Raw genomic sequence first — 14,337 nt, forward strand, 5'->3', positions numbered from 1 at the left:
TTATGGGCTGGTTGTGGGGATTGAATTCAGTTCCGTGGTAGGTGCAAAGTGCTGGAATAGAGCTGTCACATAGCAGGTGCTCAGTGAACGGAAGCTGTTATTATAATCATCACCATCATTATTTCTAGTATTATTTGCCAGGGCTATGGGAAGCCGGGGTGAGAGAAGGAGCTCTGGGGACAGGACGCCTGCGTTCAGTCTTGGCTCTGCCATAGACTTCCCCGTGGGCTCTGGGAAGTCATCTCCTCTCCCTGGGCCTCAGTTTTCTCATGAGACATAGGCCCAATCAGCCTTGTCCTGCTATCTCACAGGAGTGTGAGGTCCAGGTGGAACAACGCGGTGGGAAAGGCCAGGGCTGCTTGTGTCCCCCGTCCTCAGATGCAAGGAGAAGACTTTCTGGGGGTGAATCCAGCCCGGGCTGCATCTGGGCCCTGCTGTGTTTGGCCAGTGCCACCTCTGGAACAGACACCCTGGCCCCTCGGACCACTGAGCCCAGCCAGGGCACTGCAAGAGATCAATCAGACCTGGCCGTGGGGCTCTGATTGGTCCTGGCTGAGCAGGGCAAACACCAAGGTCACTTACAAGCCACAGGTTTCTTCCCTGGCCTCAGTTTGCAGCTGCTTCAGGCAGGGAGCGCCTCTGTCCCCAAACTAAGCCTGTGAGTGACCCCCTAGGTAGAGGAGCCAGAGCCATGCAGAGTCTCGGGGCCCTACCTCTGCTGCTGGCCGCCTGCGTGGTGGTGAGCACCAACCCTGTGCCAACATTGCCGGACGACATCCAAGTGCAAGAGAACTTCGACATCTCTAGGGTAAGGCTGGCCTCTCTGGGGGTGATGGCGGGTGTCTGAGCAGCGGGGTCATGCTGGGGATCAAGTTCTGCCTGCCTTGGGGTCTCAGTCTCCCCATCTGGAACTCCAGGGTTGAGTCTCTGAAGGCCCTTCCCGCTCAGACCATCTGGAATTTGTCGAAGTGACAGTTCTATGCAGCCATCATTCTTTGGGACTCTCGCCTGACATTCTGAGTCAAATGTCCTCACATTCACACCTGTCCTCTCAGGCTCCAAGGGGAATCCATGCCTCAATGAGAATCCACCCCGGCGAAGGCTTTGTCCTGACTGCTGCCCCTGCTGCCCGCCCCGCCCCGCACCTGTCCCCAGCACCTGCTTTCACGACCGTTCCTGCCCCACCCCACCCCGGCCTCACCTTTACCAGTCTCTCCCGACACTTCTCTGTTGTCTTGTCCCTGGCCCTCTGCCCTCACAGGCATGTGGGGTTATGGGGAGAAGAGAAGCAGGACAGAGATGGGGGCTGGTGGGAATAAGTGGCCTGGCCAGGGCACTGTATGCAGGGAGTCCTAGGGCTGCATTCTGGCCCCAGCACTGCCCGAATCACTGTGACCTTGAATAAGACCTGTCCACCCAGGGCTCAGTCTCCATGTCAGTATGAGGGCATCTCAGACCCTCTGAGCCGTGGCGTCTTATGGATTTTTTTTTTTTTTTTTTTTACGTTCAGGGAGAAGGAAAGGTCTTGGGTGCAGGGGCGGTGAGGAGCAGGGCCCTGGGGGGCAGTCTGGGATGCGGCAGAGCAGGAGGCGACATGAGGGTTCTCTCAACTCTGATGCGCAGTCAGGAGAAAGAAGTGGCAGCCTCGTCCCGCGTCGGCTCAAGGAAAGGATGGATATACTTTCTAACACAGAGCTATGGGCTGCTTGCCAGGTGGTGAGCGCCCTGTCCCCAGAGGGGTAAAAGGCAGGACTCTGCTCTTGGGAAGCAGTGATTGCTGATGACCTTAGGGCACAGGGATTTGGACTATCTCCAAGTAATCTTGAATCTCAGCAGAATAAGGCCTTCTGCCAGGTGGGTGGGATCCCATCTTGCCTCACTGCCTGAACTTCCACCATTAGGGTTCCATCTTCCCTTGAAGCCCTGTGGTTTCCAATTAGTTACAGGACGTTACCACTTAAAAGGATTAGCCTTTGAGAGGAGGGAGGGGAGCAGATGTCTGCCAAGTGTTCTTCAAGGTCTGAGGCAAATCCAGATCCTCAGCACTGTGCTGCCTCCTAGTTCTATGGGAAATGGTTCCACGTGGCCATGGGCTCCACCTGCCCATGGCTGATGAAGTTCAAGGACAGGCTGACCATAAGCACACTGGAGCTGAAAAGAGGACCGACGGAGAGGCAGATCAGCACGACCAGCACCCGTTGGAGGTGAGCTTGGGGATGGAGTGGGAGAGGCAAGAGGGACAAGGGACCGGGTGGGGCCTGCCCACCAACCCACCCTGGCTTCAGTCACCACCCTGTCCTGGAAAGTTACAGACCTCTACTTCCAGGCAGGCCTTCTTCCCCTCTGAGCTTCGGGTCTCTGTTCCGCTCCAGTAGGGCATCCCTTTCTAATCATCCCACCGCATCTAGAGGGCAATGCCCCCTACACTATGCCTGTTTTCCAAGCTTCTCCTTGGTGCTCCTTGGGCATCCTTTAGCTCAATTAGGGCACTTCTACATGCCAGGGACCCAACCGGGAAACCTGGGCAAAAGTAGGTGGCCTAGAATCCTCTGGTGCCTTGAGCCATTCAATCCATCGCCAAGCCCCATCCATCCCCTTCCCAAATCCCTCCAATCTGTTCACGTCTCCCCTCTACCCCACCACCACCTTGGTCCAAGCCGCTTTCTTTCTTTTCTGGTTGTCTACAGTAGCCTCCCTACATTTCTCTACAAACCTCCTATTGAATCCATTCTTCACCCCACAACCAGAAAGAGCGTTCGAAAATTCTAATCTGTTTAAACCTTTCCACGGCTCCCTATTGCCCTCGGAAATAAAATCCAGCCCCTTCGATGTGGCCTTCCAGGCGCCTCCTGGAACTCGCCGTTCCCTGCCCCCCCTCTCCCATGCCGTCTGCGACCCACCCGAGTGGACCTTCTTTCAGTTCAGGAACACTCCAACTTCTTGTACCTCTTGGCCTTTGTACTGTGTGTTCCTTCTACTGGGAAAACCCCTCCCCACCTCTCTGGGCTAGTTCCTATGGATCCTTCAGGACGCACGTTTTATGTCACTTCCTCCAGGAAGCCTTCCTTGACCCTCTCCTACCCCGAGTTCAGATTACATGCCTTCTTTTGTGCTCTCAGAGCACCACGTGCTCCCCTCAACACGGCACACTGACTGCCATACACCTCTGGCCTGCCCATCCATTCCACTCAGTTGTAAGTCCCATGAAGGGACAGGGTCTGTCTTGCCACCTCTGTATCCCTAACATGTAGCACAGTGCCTGGCATGTAGAGGCTGCTCAGTAAATGTTCATAACCTAAATAACAATCATCATCACAACAAGAGCTAAAATATGCATAGCGCTTACTCTAAGCTCTTTACAGGTAAGGTCTCATTTGACCCTCACAGCCACGATGTGAGGTAGAAACTGTCATCCCCATTTCACAAATGAAGAAACTGGGCAAGAGACACAGAGTAATAAGTGAATTATCACGTTAACTCGGCACTCTGATTCCCCAGTGCATCAGTATAACGTGCAGATTTGGTTAAAGAAGCTGATTTTTAGTGCTGGATTTGTCAAGGATGGCATAGATTAGTCCCTTTTTTCTCTGTCCCTCTGTTCCCTCTTACGTGAAATGGGTGTCTCCCGGGGCTGATGTGAGGGTTAAAAAAGATATTTAAAATTGTTACCTTCCAAATTAAAAACAAACAAATAAACAAACAAAAAACAAGATGTTTGGGAAAGACCCAGTGAGAGAGTGGGGTGTCAGGACCAGAATTCCACTTTCTTTTGATTTGTTCATTTCCAGAAAAGGTGTCTGTGAGGAGATCTCTGGGACTTATGAGAAAACAGACACCGACGGAAAGTTCCTCTATCACAAATCTAGTAAGTTAATGCGAAGAAGACATCCACAGTTCTCTCCTTTGCTAAAAAAATACCTTTATGTCTTAAGCTTTCTTTCTTTCCGTCTTCGCTCTCTCTGCCTGTATAACCTTTCCTCCCATTGTTTTCTGAGATGTCATTTAGCCTTCCTCCAAAATTCCTCCTCTTTTTCCTCCTATGCATCCTCCTTATTCTTTCTCTCCCTCCCACCCCCATGTGCTCATGCTCGTGAACATCCAGAATTATAATGATGGTGTGAATGCTGAGGATAACATCCAGATTTCATTCATCTTCATGTTAGGCATCTGTAATCAGCTGATAAAATCTTGCTAAGCATCTACTATGTACAGTGTGTATGGTGCTAAGTGATAGAAGGACTTGGACATGAATTTATTCATTTATCCAGCAAATGTTTGTTGAATATGCTCTATATGTCAAATAATCGTGTTAGGAGTTGAATATATGAATGTTTGGGTAGATGGTTGGATAAATTATTGAGAGAATAAACAAATGATTGATAAATGAATACATGTATGGATGGCAGATAAGTGAGTTAGCTAATCAATCATTTATTAGATAAATTGATGGTTTAATGAATAGAGGAAAGAAAGGAGGGAAAGAGGACAAAAGGAGGGGAAGATAAGGGAGGGATGGAGGATGGAAATGGATGAATTTATGGATTGATATATGGGGAAGATGGATAGATAGATGATAGTGGACAAATTAATGATGACTATATGGAGGAGATAGATGGATGGAGGGAGAGAGAGACTGAAGATGGATGAATAGATAAATGAATGTAGAGAAAGATATGTAAACAGAGGATGGCTGAATACATGATGTGTGGGTGAATAGGTGAAGGATCTCAGGCTAGAAGAGCCTTCTGACCACTTAGCCTTTGTCTTCCTGACTCTTCTGTGCAGAATGGAACGTCACCATAGAGTCCTATGTGGTCCACACCAACTATGACGAGTATGCCATTATTCTGAGCAAGAAATTATCCAATCGCCACCATGGGCCCACCATTACTGCCAAGCTCTATGGTAAAGGCCTGGAACTAGATAAGCTCACTGGAGTTGGGAGTGGGAGGAGACCTGTGATTTAGGGATAGTGGACTGGGGAGGAGCAGGGAGCTTTGTTTTTTCCTTCTGACAAAACTTCAGTTAAGGGAAAGGTGAAATCGTTTATTCTTCCTGAAGGAGGTAGAGCTCAGTCTCCCATTGGAGGTAGACTCCTCTTCTTTGGATCTCTTAAATTCCAGACCCAGAGAATTCTGGAGCCTCCATACCCTTAAAGGAACCAGTGGACACAGCCGTGTGTGGGGAGTTGGGAGATGTGGGTAGGGGCCCAGGAGGGACACCTCTTCCTCTTCTAGAACTGATCTTTCCATAAGTGTATCGAAGAGACCAAATTGGACCAATGGTTTTCAAACTTACCCAAAATGAAAATCACTGGGCAAAATAATCTCAGGCCCTGTCAGCCGGATGCCTGTGGTTCTAAGCTTCTTCTCTGCTTCTCACTGGCAGGGCGGGAGCAGCAGCTTCGGGAAAGCCTGCTGGAGGAGTTCCGGGAGACTGCCCTGGGTGTGGGCATCCCTGAGGACTCTATCTTCACCATGGCTGACAGAGGTAAATGGAACCCCCTCCCCACCTCACATTCCTGTTCCCTTCTCGTGCTTATGACCCTAGAGAACATCTTCCCAGCCCCCTGTAAGAGGGCCTTTTTCATAACCCTCTGAGGTCAGCAGGGCTACAGTCCCCCTTCCTTCTTTAAAGAGAATGAAGCTGGGGCCCCCGGATTTGCTCCAAGTCACATAGCGTGTACCCGGCAAAGCCCAGGCTAGAATGAATCCAGTATTCACTCTGCTGTCACGTGTCTAAATGAGGTTATATTCGGAATCCATAGGCACCTCTTCGGAGGCAATAGAGTTTTCAAGTTAAGAGCATGGGCTCCAGACTTATGGCACCTAGGTTCAAATTGAGCTGTGTGGCTTCTGGATGGTCAGCCTTCCAGAGCCTCATTTTCCCTATCTGTAAAATGGGGACAATAATTCCTCCTTTGTAAGTTGCTGTTAGGAGCCAATGAGATAAAACTGTTAAATACAATAGCTCTGTGCCTGGTGTCTGGTAAGTGCTCAACAAATGTTAGCCATTGCTGTTCTTGGGATGGTGCTAATGAAACGGTGGGGCAGAAATGACACAGATGGTGATGATGGTGCAGCCACCAGTCTGTCACCTTTCTAATGAACGACCTTCAGCAAGCCATGTGGGTGGAGCCATTCATGAAGTAGGATAACCCACAAGACAGTCCCCAGAGAGATGATGCCCACCTGGCACGTAGTCATTAGCACTATGAAAGCAGCAAAGCCCTCTCTAGTTTAGGATGCCTCCCCCGCCCCACCACTAAGCGTGGCCCTCTTATTCACCTGTCTCCTGTCCTCTGACCTAGGAGAGTGTGTCCCTGGGGAGCAGGAACCAGAGCCCACTTCACTCCCGGTGAGTACCATTTCCCCCCATCCATCCCCACCCTGCCCTCTTGGTTTCTGCTGCCCTTGCTTAGGTCCTGCTGTGGTGGTCGGTGGAGTCTCTGAGAAGGGTTGAGGGAACGCAGTGAGGGGCATGGGTTTGACGTCAGACCCACTTGGGCTCAATCTGGGTTCTGTGATTTAGGCTAGTTTTGCTCCATCTGGACCTCAATTTCCTCATCTGTGAAATGGGGTAATTACACTTCCCTTCCAAGTGCTAGAATTCAATGACATAATGGAAAAAGTCTTAGCATGGTGCCTAAAAGCAGTAAAACACTTAATGAAATAACTATACTCAATAAATGAAAATAAAATTAACTGATCTTTCTAAAAAACAGCAAACCCGAAGAGCAAGCGACTTCTCAAACTATGTCTTCTCCCATGCTGCCGTTTGATTTTTTCGTTTCCTTACTGCTGTTTTATTTTCCTGCTTTTCGCCATACTGATTAAGCTTTAGTCATTCTTTTTTTCTCTGCTTGTTTTCTCTGATTGGAAAATTATATATCCTAACTTATTCTATTGATGTGTGCATATATCTATATTTGTGTGTATAACTATATATAATATTTATTTAGAAACATATTCTTGAAAATTGAAAAAAATACAAGAAATCAAAAAAAGTCCTTATTCCTACATAGAATTAACACTGTTAACATATTATTTGTTTGCTTCTACATTAAAAAAAATCTCCCTCTCCCTCCCCCTCACTAATATATGCTCATTATAAAGAATTAAAACAAAGCAGAAAAACATAAAATAATCAGTTTTTTTAAAAAAATTCCAACGCCCAAAATCCACCAGCAGTCACAACATTCCAGGAATCTTGACATGCATACACGTGGATAGAAGGACAGATAGAACGGGTCTTGGATAAGCAGATGCACAGATTTAGATAAACTGTGATCACATGGCATTATATTACAGATGCTATTTCTAATTTTTAAAAGCCTTCATTGTAATTTTAAAAATTTTTAAAAAAGAAGTGGACTTCTTGAACTTCTAGAATGCTCTAAGTAAATTCAGGGTTATGAAAAAAACATTTACTAGGCTAGCATCACTGGATATACCTTTAGAGGATATCTATTGTCTCACGATTTGAAAGACAATGCTGGCACTCTCAAACTTTGTTCCATCGTCCATCCTCGTTTTCTTTGACGTTGTCCAGATTACTGCTGTCCCCATTCTGCTCTGTCATACGTAACTGCCAGTCGTTCAGCAGTAGTTTTATGTTTTAATGATTCTATGCTCACCCTTAGTGAATATGGCCACTGTGTCTCCATTCCTGCGATTTATTTCTATTAATCTTTTTAATTAGTGCCATTTCTTTACCCAGGGGTGTTTCTGAGGAGGGTTCATGAGTGTTTTAATACCTGAATTCTCCCCTGCTTGAGGATATCTGCCAGTGTCCTTCGTATTTAATGATGTTTTGCCATCATGTTCTTGGGTCATGTTTTCTTTCCCCCAGAAAAAGCTTTGAATGCACTGCTCCATTGTTCTCAAGCACAGATTATTGCTGTGGAAAGCTGGAGGCCAGCCTGATATTTCTTCTCCTTGTAATTACTTTGTTTCTTCTGCCCAGTTGCCTGAACAGTTTATCCTTGAAGTCAACATCTTAACAAAGACACGTCTGGGTGTTGAGAACTCCATATCAAAAGTTTTTGGAATACCACATGCTATTTCCATCCACAGATCATATTTCCTCTGTATTTCGGGGAACTCTCTTGCACGTTGTGGAATCCATCCTCCGTTCCCTTTGTTGGGTTTCAACACCTTGGAAACACTTGTTCTTAATCCTGGAGCATCTTTGTCTTCCACATGCACTAGCTTCTCCAGATTGAGTTCATCTGTTTTAACTGAGATTATCACCAACCTTCCTTCTATGACAGTCATTCCATTTAGCAGCATCCATTCTGTTAATTACAATTTCTAATTTATTCACTAGCTCTGAATTTTTGTTGTTTTGGTTCTCAATTTGTATCTAAGCCTGGGTTCTCTCTTTTCATCTTATTCTGCTGCTTACCATTTTATCTTTGAGTTTTGCTTTACTAAATGCATGCTCTTTTTAGGTCTTTCTATAGCTCGAGGCCATTGAGGAACTTCCTTCTGCTCCTTGAGTTTCTTCTAAGTTGGTGTTACAGTGGGGTGCCCTAGATTAACACCTGTGGAAGGGAAGGGAGGATTGGGCAGAGGGAGAAGTAAAGCTGTGATGCAGTCACAATGCCTCAGTCAGACTCTAGGGAGCTCTGGAACCAGGTGGGCTGTTCTGAGTTGTCCCATGATGGCACCAAGGGGTGGGCCTTGATACCTCCAGGTTGACCTGTCTGGGAAGAGGACATGACCTTGAGAAAGAGGCTTCCTTTAGCTGAGCAGTCTCCAACAGAGGCTGACAGCTGAGGGCTGTCGACAGCAGCATTTCCAGCCTCTGGGAATGTTAAGTCCATTCCTAAGAGGAAGTCTAGGCCGTTCACGACAGGCTCTTTCTCTAGTTCAGTCTGTTTAGTCATTTATTTCTGAAGTGGGTAGTTTCTTTACCATTTCCTTTTACCTTGCTCCTGCTTAGTCAGTTTTAGCCAGACTTTCTGATGTGGTGGTGGGGTGGGTGGTTTCATTACTTCTTGGCCCTTTTCCCACTAAATTTGAGCCTGGTGGGAAATTTAGTGTAAAGTCTGGGTATTTTGTGTTCCATCCACTTTTCCAAAGTCCAAGGTTGGTCGCAACACCCTCGTATTGCTCTCTCTTTTGAAGGACTGCTAAATATCCTACGTGGGCTTCATTCCACCTGGTGGGGCTGGCAGTGATGCACAGGTGTCCCACGTGACACCCTCTGAGCATTAGATCGTGTCGCTCCAGAACCTTCACTTAGAGCTTCTGGTCTATTTTCTTCTTTTCTTCCCACTAGTCATTTTCAACATAGGGATCCCCTTGATTTTCTTCTCCCAGGATTTGGTGATTAGGGAATTTGTTGACGTTCCAGGACTGGGAGTTGGAGGGCAGGGTTAGGAAGCGAACCTTGCTGACCATCCTATTTAGCTCCAGAATATCTCATTTCTTTCCTCAGTCGACAGTTTTAGTTTTTGCTTTAAATTGTGCCCCTCTCCTTGTTTGATGAAGATTTGGGGGCTGGTATTTCTGAATTCACATTTTGCTAATTGTTAGGTATTGGAGAGGGCGATTTTGAGGGGCATTTCAGTCCGCCATCTTAATCCATATCTCAATGTAATCTATGTCTTTATCAATGTCAAGAATGAAACGATAGCTAACGACACCCTTGCAAAAGAGAGAAATCGAGTTCATTTCCATTTCTTCTTTCCACGCTTCCCACATCCTTGTTTCTGTGAATATATTCTGAGACTGATGTTTCTATTTTCTACCTTTTGCTTTGAGAACTCTTTTAAACATTTACATTAAACTGTAGGACCATTTTAGCAATAATGTAATCTTACCTCTATATTTTATTGGCTTTATAGTTTACCATCATTGATTTGCTATCACATCATCCATTTTCTTGTATTTAGATTCTCTTCTCAATTGGTAGGAATATTTCAATAAGGAACTTTTTTCTAGAAAGAGTCATGGGTGGAAAACTGGGTCCTTGCATGTCTGAGAATATCTGTTTATATCACCTGGGCAACAGCTTGGATAGGTGAAGAATCCCTCGGTTACCACCTTTTTCCTCTTATAACTTAAGATATTGCTTTGCAGCTTCTGTCATTAAATGTCATAATTTTACTCCAAGGGATTTTTAATTCTGGGAAATGTCTAGGTAGGGTTCTTCATTAATTTTGCCTCATTCCTTTTGAGCTCTTATAATTGGACAACTCAAGTCTTTCTATAACTGAGAAAAGTTTTCTTCTATTATTTCTATATTGATTGCCTCTCCTTTTAGAATTTTTATTATATGAATTTATTTCTTCTAATCTCTAAACTGCAATTTATTGTCTGTACTGTGTTGTTAAATTCAACAAAATCTTTTCCATCTCCAGTAACTTTCTACTTCTCTTGTATTATTCATTTCCATAACTGTTGGCGTCCGTTATATTGATCCAACGTTATCTTGAATTTCATTCATGGTTTAAGTTTTCTCTTGTTTCTTACTATAATTCTGTGTTTAGTGGAGGTATTTCTCCAGCTCAGTCTGATTTTTTTGAGCATGATTTTTCTCTTTTCCTTCCTTTTAAGGAAGGCCTGTATGCTATCAGCTTGAGATGAGTTCTGGCAGACAATGGAGTCCCTGACCACAGCTTTCGCTTACACCTTAAAAGGAGAAGGGAAAGTTGAAAGTTACCATAGTTTTACTTTTGCAGATTCCAGGTCTTACTTGCGGGCAGGAGGACTACCTGGTGGCCAGTATTCCCCTTCTTATCCCTTCTTCAATTGCCTTGGGATCTTACCTCAGGGGACTCTATACTCAGAGACCCCTTCAACAGCTTAGGCATCCTGCTCTGCTCTGCAGACCCCAGCACCACAGCTAGGAGTGTCAGGGGCAGTCTTAGGGTCCTTCTGCTTACTCTCTAGATGGCTTTTCCTTGGCAAGCAGCTGCCTTTGTAGGCAGCACTTCCTGCAAATCAGTCCCACCCGTACTCCATTGTGCAGAAATGCCTTTAAGTTTCTAGTATAGAAATGTTGCCCTGCCCTGGTTTCCAACTCTGGGCTAGATTTTTCTCCCATGATTCTATTCTTTTGGCATGTCGACTGGAAGTTAGATATGTAAATATTGTTATACCTGGAGGTTCCGATTTTTCCTTCCATACCAAAAATCTGTCCTGTGATGCCATTTCTGGAATTCAGGTTGATGCATTTGGGAAAACAGTCCATTCACCAGTGGAGTAGCTGTGCTTCTGCCTATACCCTGATTCCCAAAGTAGATGGTTTGTTTATGTATTCCAGGGATACAGGTGAGCAATAGCAGCAAGGTCCCTGCAACAACTTCTTTTTCTTCCCCCGCCCCAGAGAGCCAGGCGGGCTGTGCTGCCTCAGGAAGAGGAAGGGTCAGGGGCTGGGCAACCAGCAGCTGATTTCGACAAGAAAGAAGGTAATGATCACCCCCTTGCCTTTTCACCCCCTTCTGCCATACTCCAGAAAGGGCCCATGGCTGCCTCGCCCTAGCTGCCCTCACAACCATGAAGTCTCTCATTTTTCTGCTAGACTCAAGGAACGAGCCTAGAAAAGGCAAATCAAGTGCTCTGCCTTGTGCCTGTGTTTGTGCGGGGAAGAGAGGAGATAAGGCACAGTCTCTGAGGGACTCTCGACTACACAGTGAGGAGCTAGTTCTTGCCCTTTCCGCATCACCATGTGGCCTCCTAGCCTCATCTATACAATGGGATAACGGCCTGCTGAGCTGACCATCAGGACTCTTGTGGGAGCAGGTGGAAGGACGTGAGGATGCTTTGCATAGTTGACAGTGTTTACGAACAACTCATTCAGCATACACTTAACCCCGCTCCACCCTAGACCCTGTGCTGGGCACTGGGGTCACGGAGACAAACCACCTACATCTTTTTGGAACTTCTAGCGTAGTCTAGTAGGGGCGGTAGTCGAGGAAGAAAGAGATGGACTCACAAGGGACGGTCGGCTAACAGGCTGGGGGAACTCAGAGGACAGAGGGTTAAGGGGATCAGGGAACACTTCACAGACGAAGGAGAATTCCTGCCGTGTCCGGGTATCCAGGGAGGGTTTTATGGAGGGAGGCATTCCGGGGGCAGGAACAGCGATAGCAAAGTCGTGGTGGTGGGACCTCAGTGAAGAGGTCAGCCTGGCCAGCATGGGTGCTGGTGAATGTATCATCAACTACTATTATTACAGAGTCTTTGGGCAGACAAAAACAGCAGGTGGGATGGTGGGTCTGTGGATTGCTGGTAACTCCCATGTTATGGAGTGGAGTGAGCATTGATTTGAGAGTCCAACAGACATAGTTTTGAACCACAGCTCTGTGTGACCCTGGGCAAGTCACTTAACCTCTCAGAGAGTCAGTTTCCTCGTCTATAAAATGAGTTGATAAGCTTCCTCTGAGTGCAGAGATGAACAATAAATGACATGATTGATGCATGGTAAGTGTCCAGCCCCGTGACAGGTACACAGGAAGTACTCAGTGAAAACTGATGTTCTGCCCCTCCCCAGATTCCTGCCAGCTGGGCTATGCAGAAGGTCCTTGCCTGGGGATGGTCAGGAGGTATTTCTATAATGGCTCGTCCATGGCCTGTGAGACCTTCCAATACGGCGGGTGCCTGGGCAATGGCAACAACTTTGCTTCAGAGAAGGAGTGTCTGCAGACCTGCCGAACTGTGGGTGAGTGCAGGCCCTTTGCCTCTGTGCACGCCATACCCTATAGCGCTGTCCTCCCAACAAAGCACCTGCCAATTGAACAGGTAGCGTGGAATTCCAGGGCAAGGTTCCTTATGTCACAGGAGTTGTACATTTGGATATGGGTGACCTTAGGCAAACTTTTCTTCTCATGGGCCTGAGTTTCCATCTAGAAGAGAGGGACAAGGTGGTCTAGATGAGCAGGTCCCCTAGTTCAGGCCCGTTGCCTCAGGTCAGCCAATCCTAAGGATTACTAATGCTGTGTGCCTCCCTCCCACTCCACAGCGGCCTGCAATCTCCCCATAGTCCGTGGCCCCTGCCACAGCGACAACCAGCTTTGGGCATTTGATGCTGTCCAGGGGAAGTGCGTCCTCTTCGTCTATGGGGGCTGCCAAGGCAATGGCAACAAGTTCTACTCGGAGAAGGAGTGCAAGGAGTACTGTGGTGTCCCTGGTGATGGTAGGAGGCCCTGCGGGTGCCAAGCTGGGCCAAGGGGTTGTTGGGATCCAGGGGGAGAGCCCCGGTAGGGAGGGGGTGCCTAGAGAGCCGAGTTCTGAACTCTATACCAGGTAACCAGCCTATTCACTCTCTGAGCTTCAGCTTCCTATTTGTAAAATGGGGCCAAAGCCTTGGCCTTACCCCAGGTGGGATGAGGCACCTGGGAGGCGTTGGCCAGGCACAGGCTGAGGGTGTGCAGGGCAGACCGAGGAGCCCAGCTCTGCAGGTCTCTTGGCGCTGCCACATTCAGGCTGGCCACACTGGGCAAGTGCCGATTTGAGCCTCGGTTTTCTCTTTTGTAAAACGGGACAAAGTATGTACTTCCCAGACTTCCCAGTGCATAGCACAGTTAGGACTCAGCTAACGGCAGCTCTTACTGATAATGACTAGTGAGACCACTAATAGCGTTCCAGGGCACAGCAGCCATTTAAGATTTTGGTGCCTCATCTCCCAACTGAGAAATGACACCTAAAGTAAATCAGAAGAGGAAACACATCAGATCATTCTGTGGGATGCACTTTGGAGAAATCAAGTTATCAGGCAAGCAGAAGCTTCTAGAAGGCCTCAGGCTCAGGCCCCAACTCAGCCCAAGCTGCCTTTCCTCCTCCATGAGGCATCCCCTCCCCCGACCATCCCCTCAGGCAAAGCCTCTCATCTGCTCCCTGAGCCTCTTTCTCTGTCCACAGGGGATGAGGAGCTGCTGCGCTTCTCCAACTGAACAGTCCGAGGCCAGAGTCCACAGGCCAGAGGGCAGCAGGGAGGCTGTGGCCAGTGTCTGTCCCAGGGCCCCACATTGGGCGGGCTGGCCCAAGAGCCCTGGGTTCAAATAAAAACCAAACTGTAGACTCCTGAAATTCCATGTCCTGGCTGTTCATCATTGTCATCAATAGTATAACGTGGTGGCGAGAGGGGCGGGTGGGACCATGAGTGACCCAGCGTTCCCCAGAAGTGAAAAATGTGTTGGAAATACAATAGAACTATCTTCGGACATTGAGATTGGCTATGCAAATTATAAGTCACAGTTCTATTTACTCCATAATAGCATAAAAATAAGGTTGTTTTGCTTTCAAAAAGCTAGGAGAGGCAAAAACTGTGTACTTGTTTCTGGGAGGGGTTTGACAGGTCATCAGCAACCCATGGACAGAATAATTA

General features: G+C 47.3%; 1 protein-coding gene across 1 annotated transcript; it reads left to right on the forward strand.

Annotated features, from left to right (window-relative positions):
• The first annotated feature begins 691 nt into the window (after positions 1 to 691).
• Positions 692 to 14,039, forward strand: AMBP (alpha-1-microglobulin/bikunin precursor). Its single transcript, XM_039866858.1, has 10 exons — positions 692 to 808; positions 2,062 to 2,204; positions 3,789 to 3,865; positions 4,786 to 4,905; positions 5,389 to 5,490; positions 6,311 to 6,357; positions 11,338 to 11,419; positions 12,505 to 12,672; positions 12,973 to 13,146; positions 13,872 to 14,039. The coding sequence occupies exons 1-10, from the start codon at positions 692 to 694 to the stop codon at positions 13,901 to 13,903; spliced, it is 1,062 nt and encodes a 353-aa protein (XP_039722792.1). The 3' UTR covers positions 13,904 to 14,039.
• Positions 14,040 to 14,337: the final 298 nt, after the last annotated feature.

This window comes from Pteropus medius, unplaced genomic scaffold (assembly GCF_902729225.1).
Source record: "Pteropus medius unplaced genomic scaffold, Ma_sr-lr_union100, whole genome shotgun sequence".
In the NCBI taxonomy this organism is placed as follows: domain Eukaryota; kingdom Metazoa; phylum Chordata; class Mammalia; order Chiroptera; family Pteropodidae; genus Pteropus; species Pteropus medius.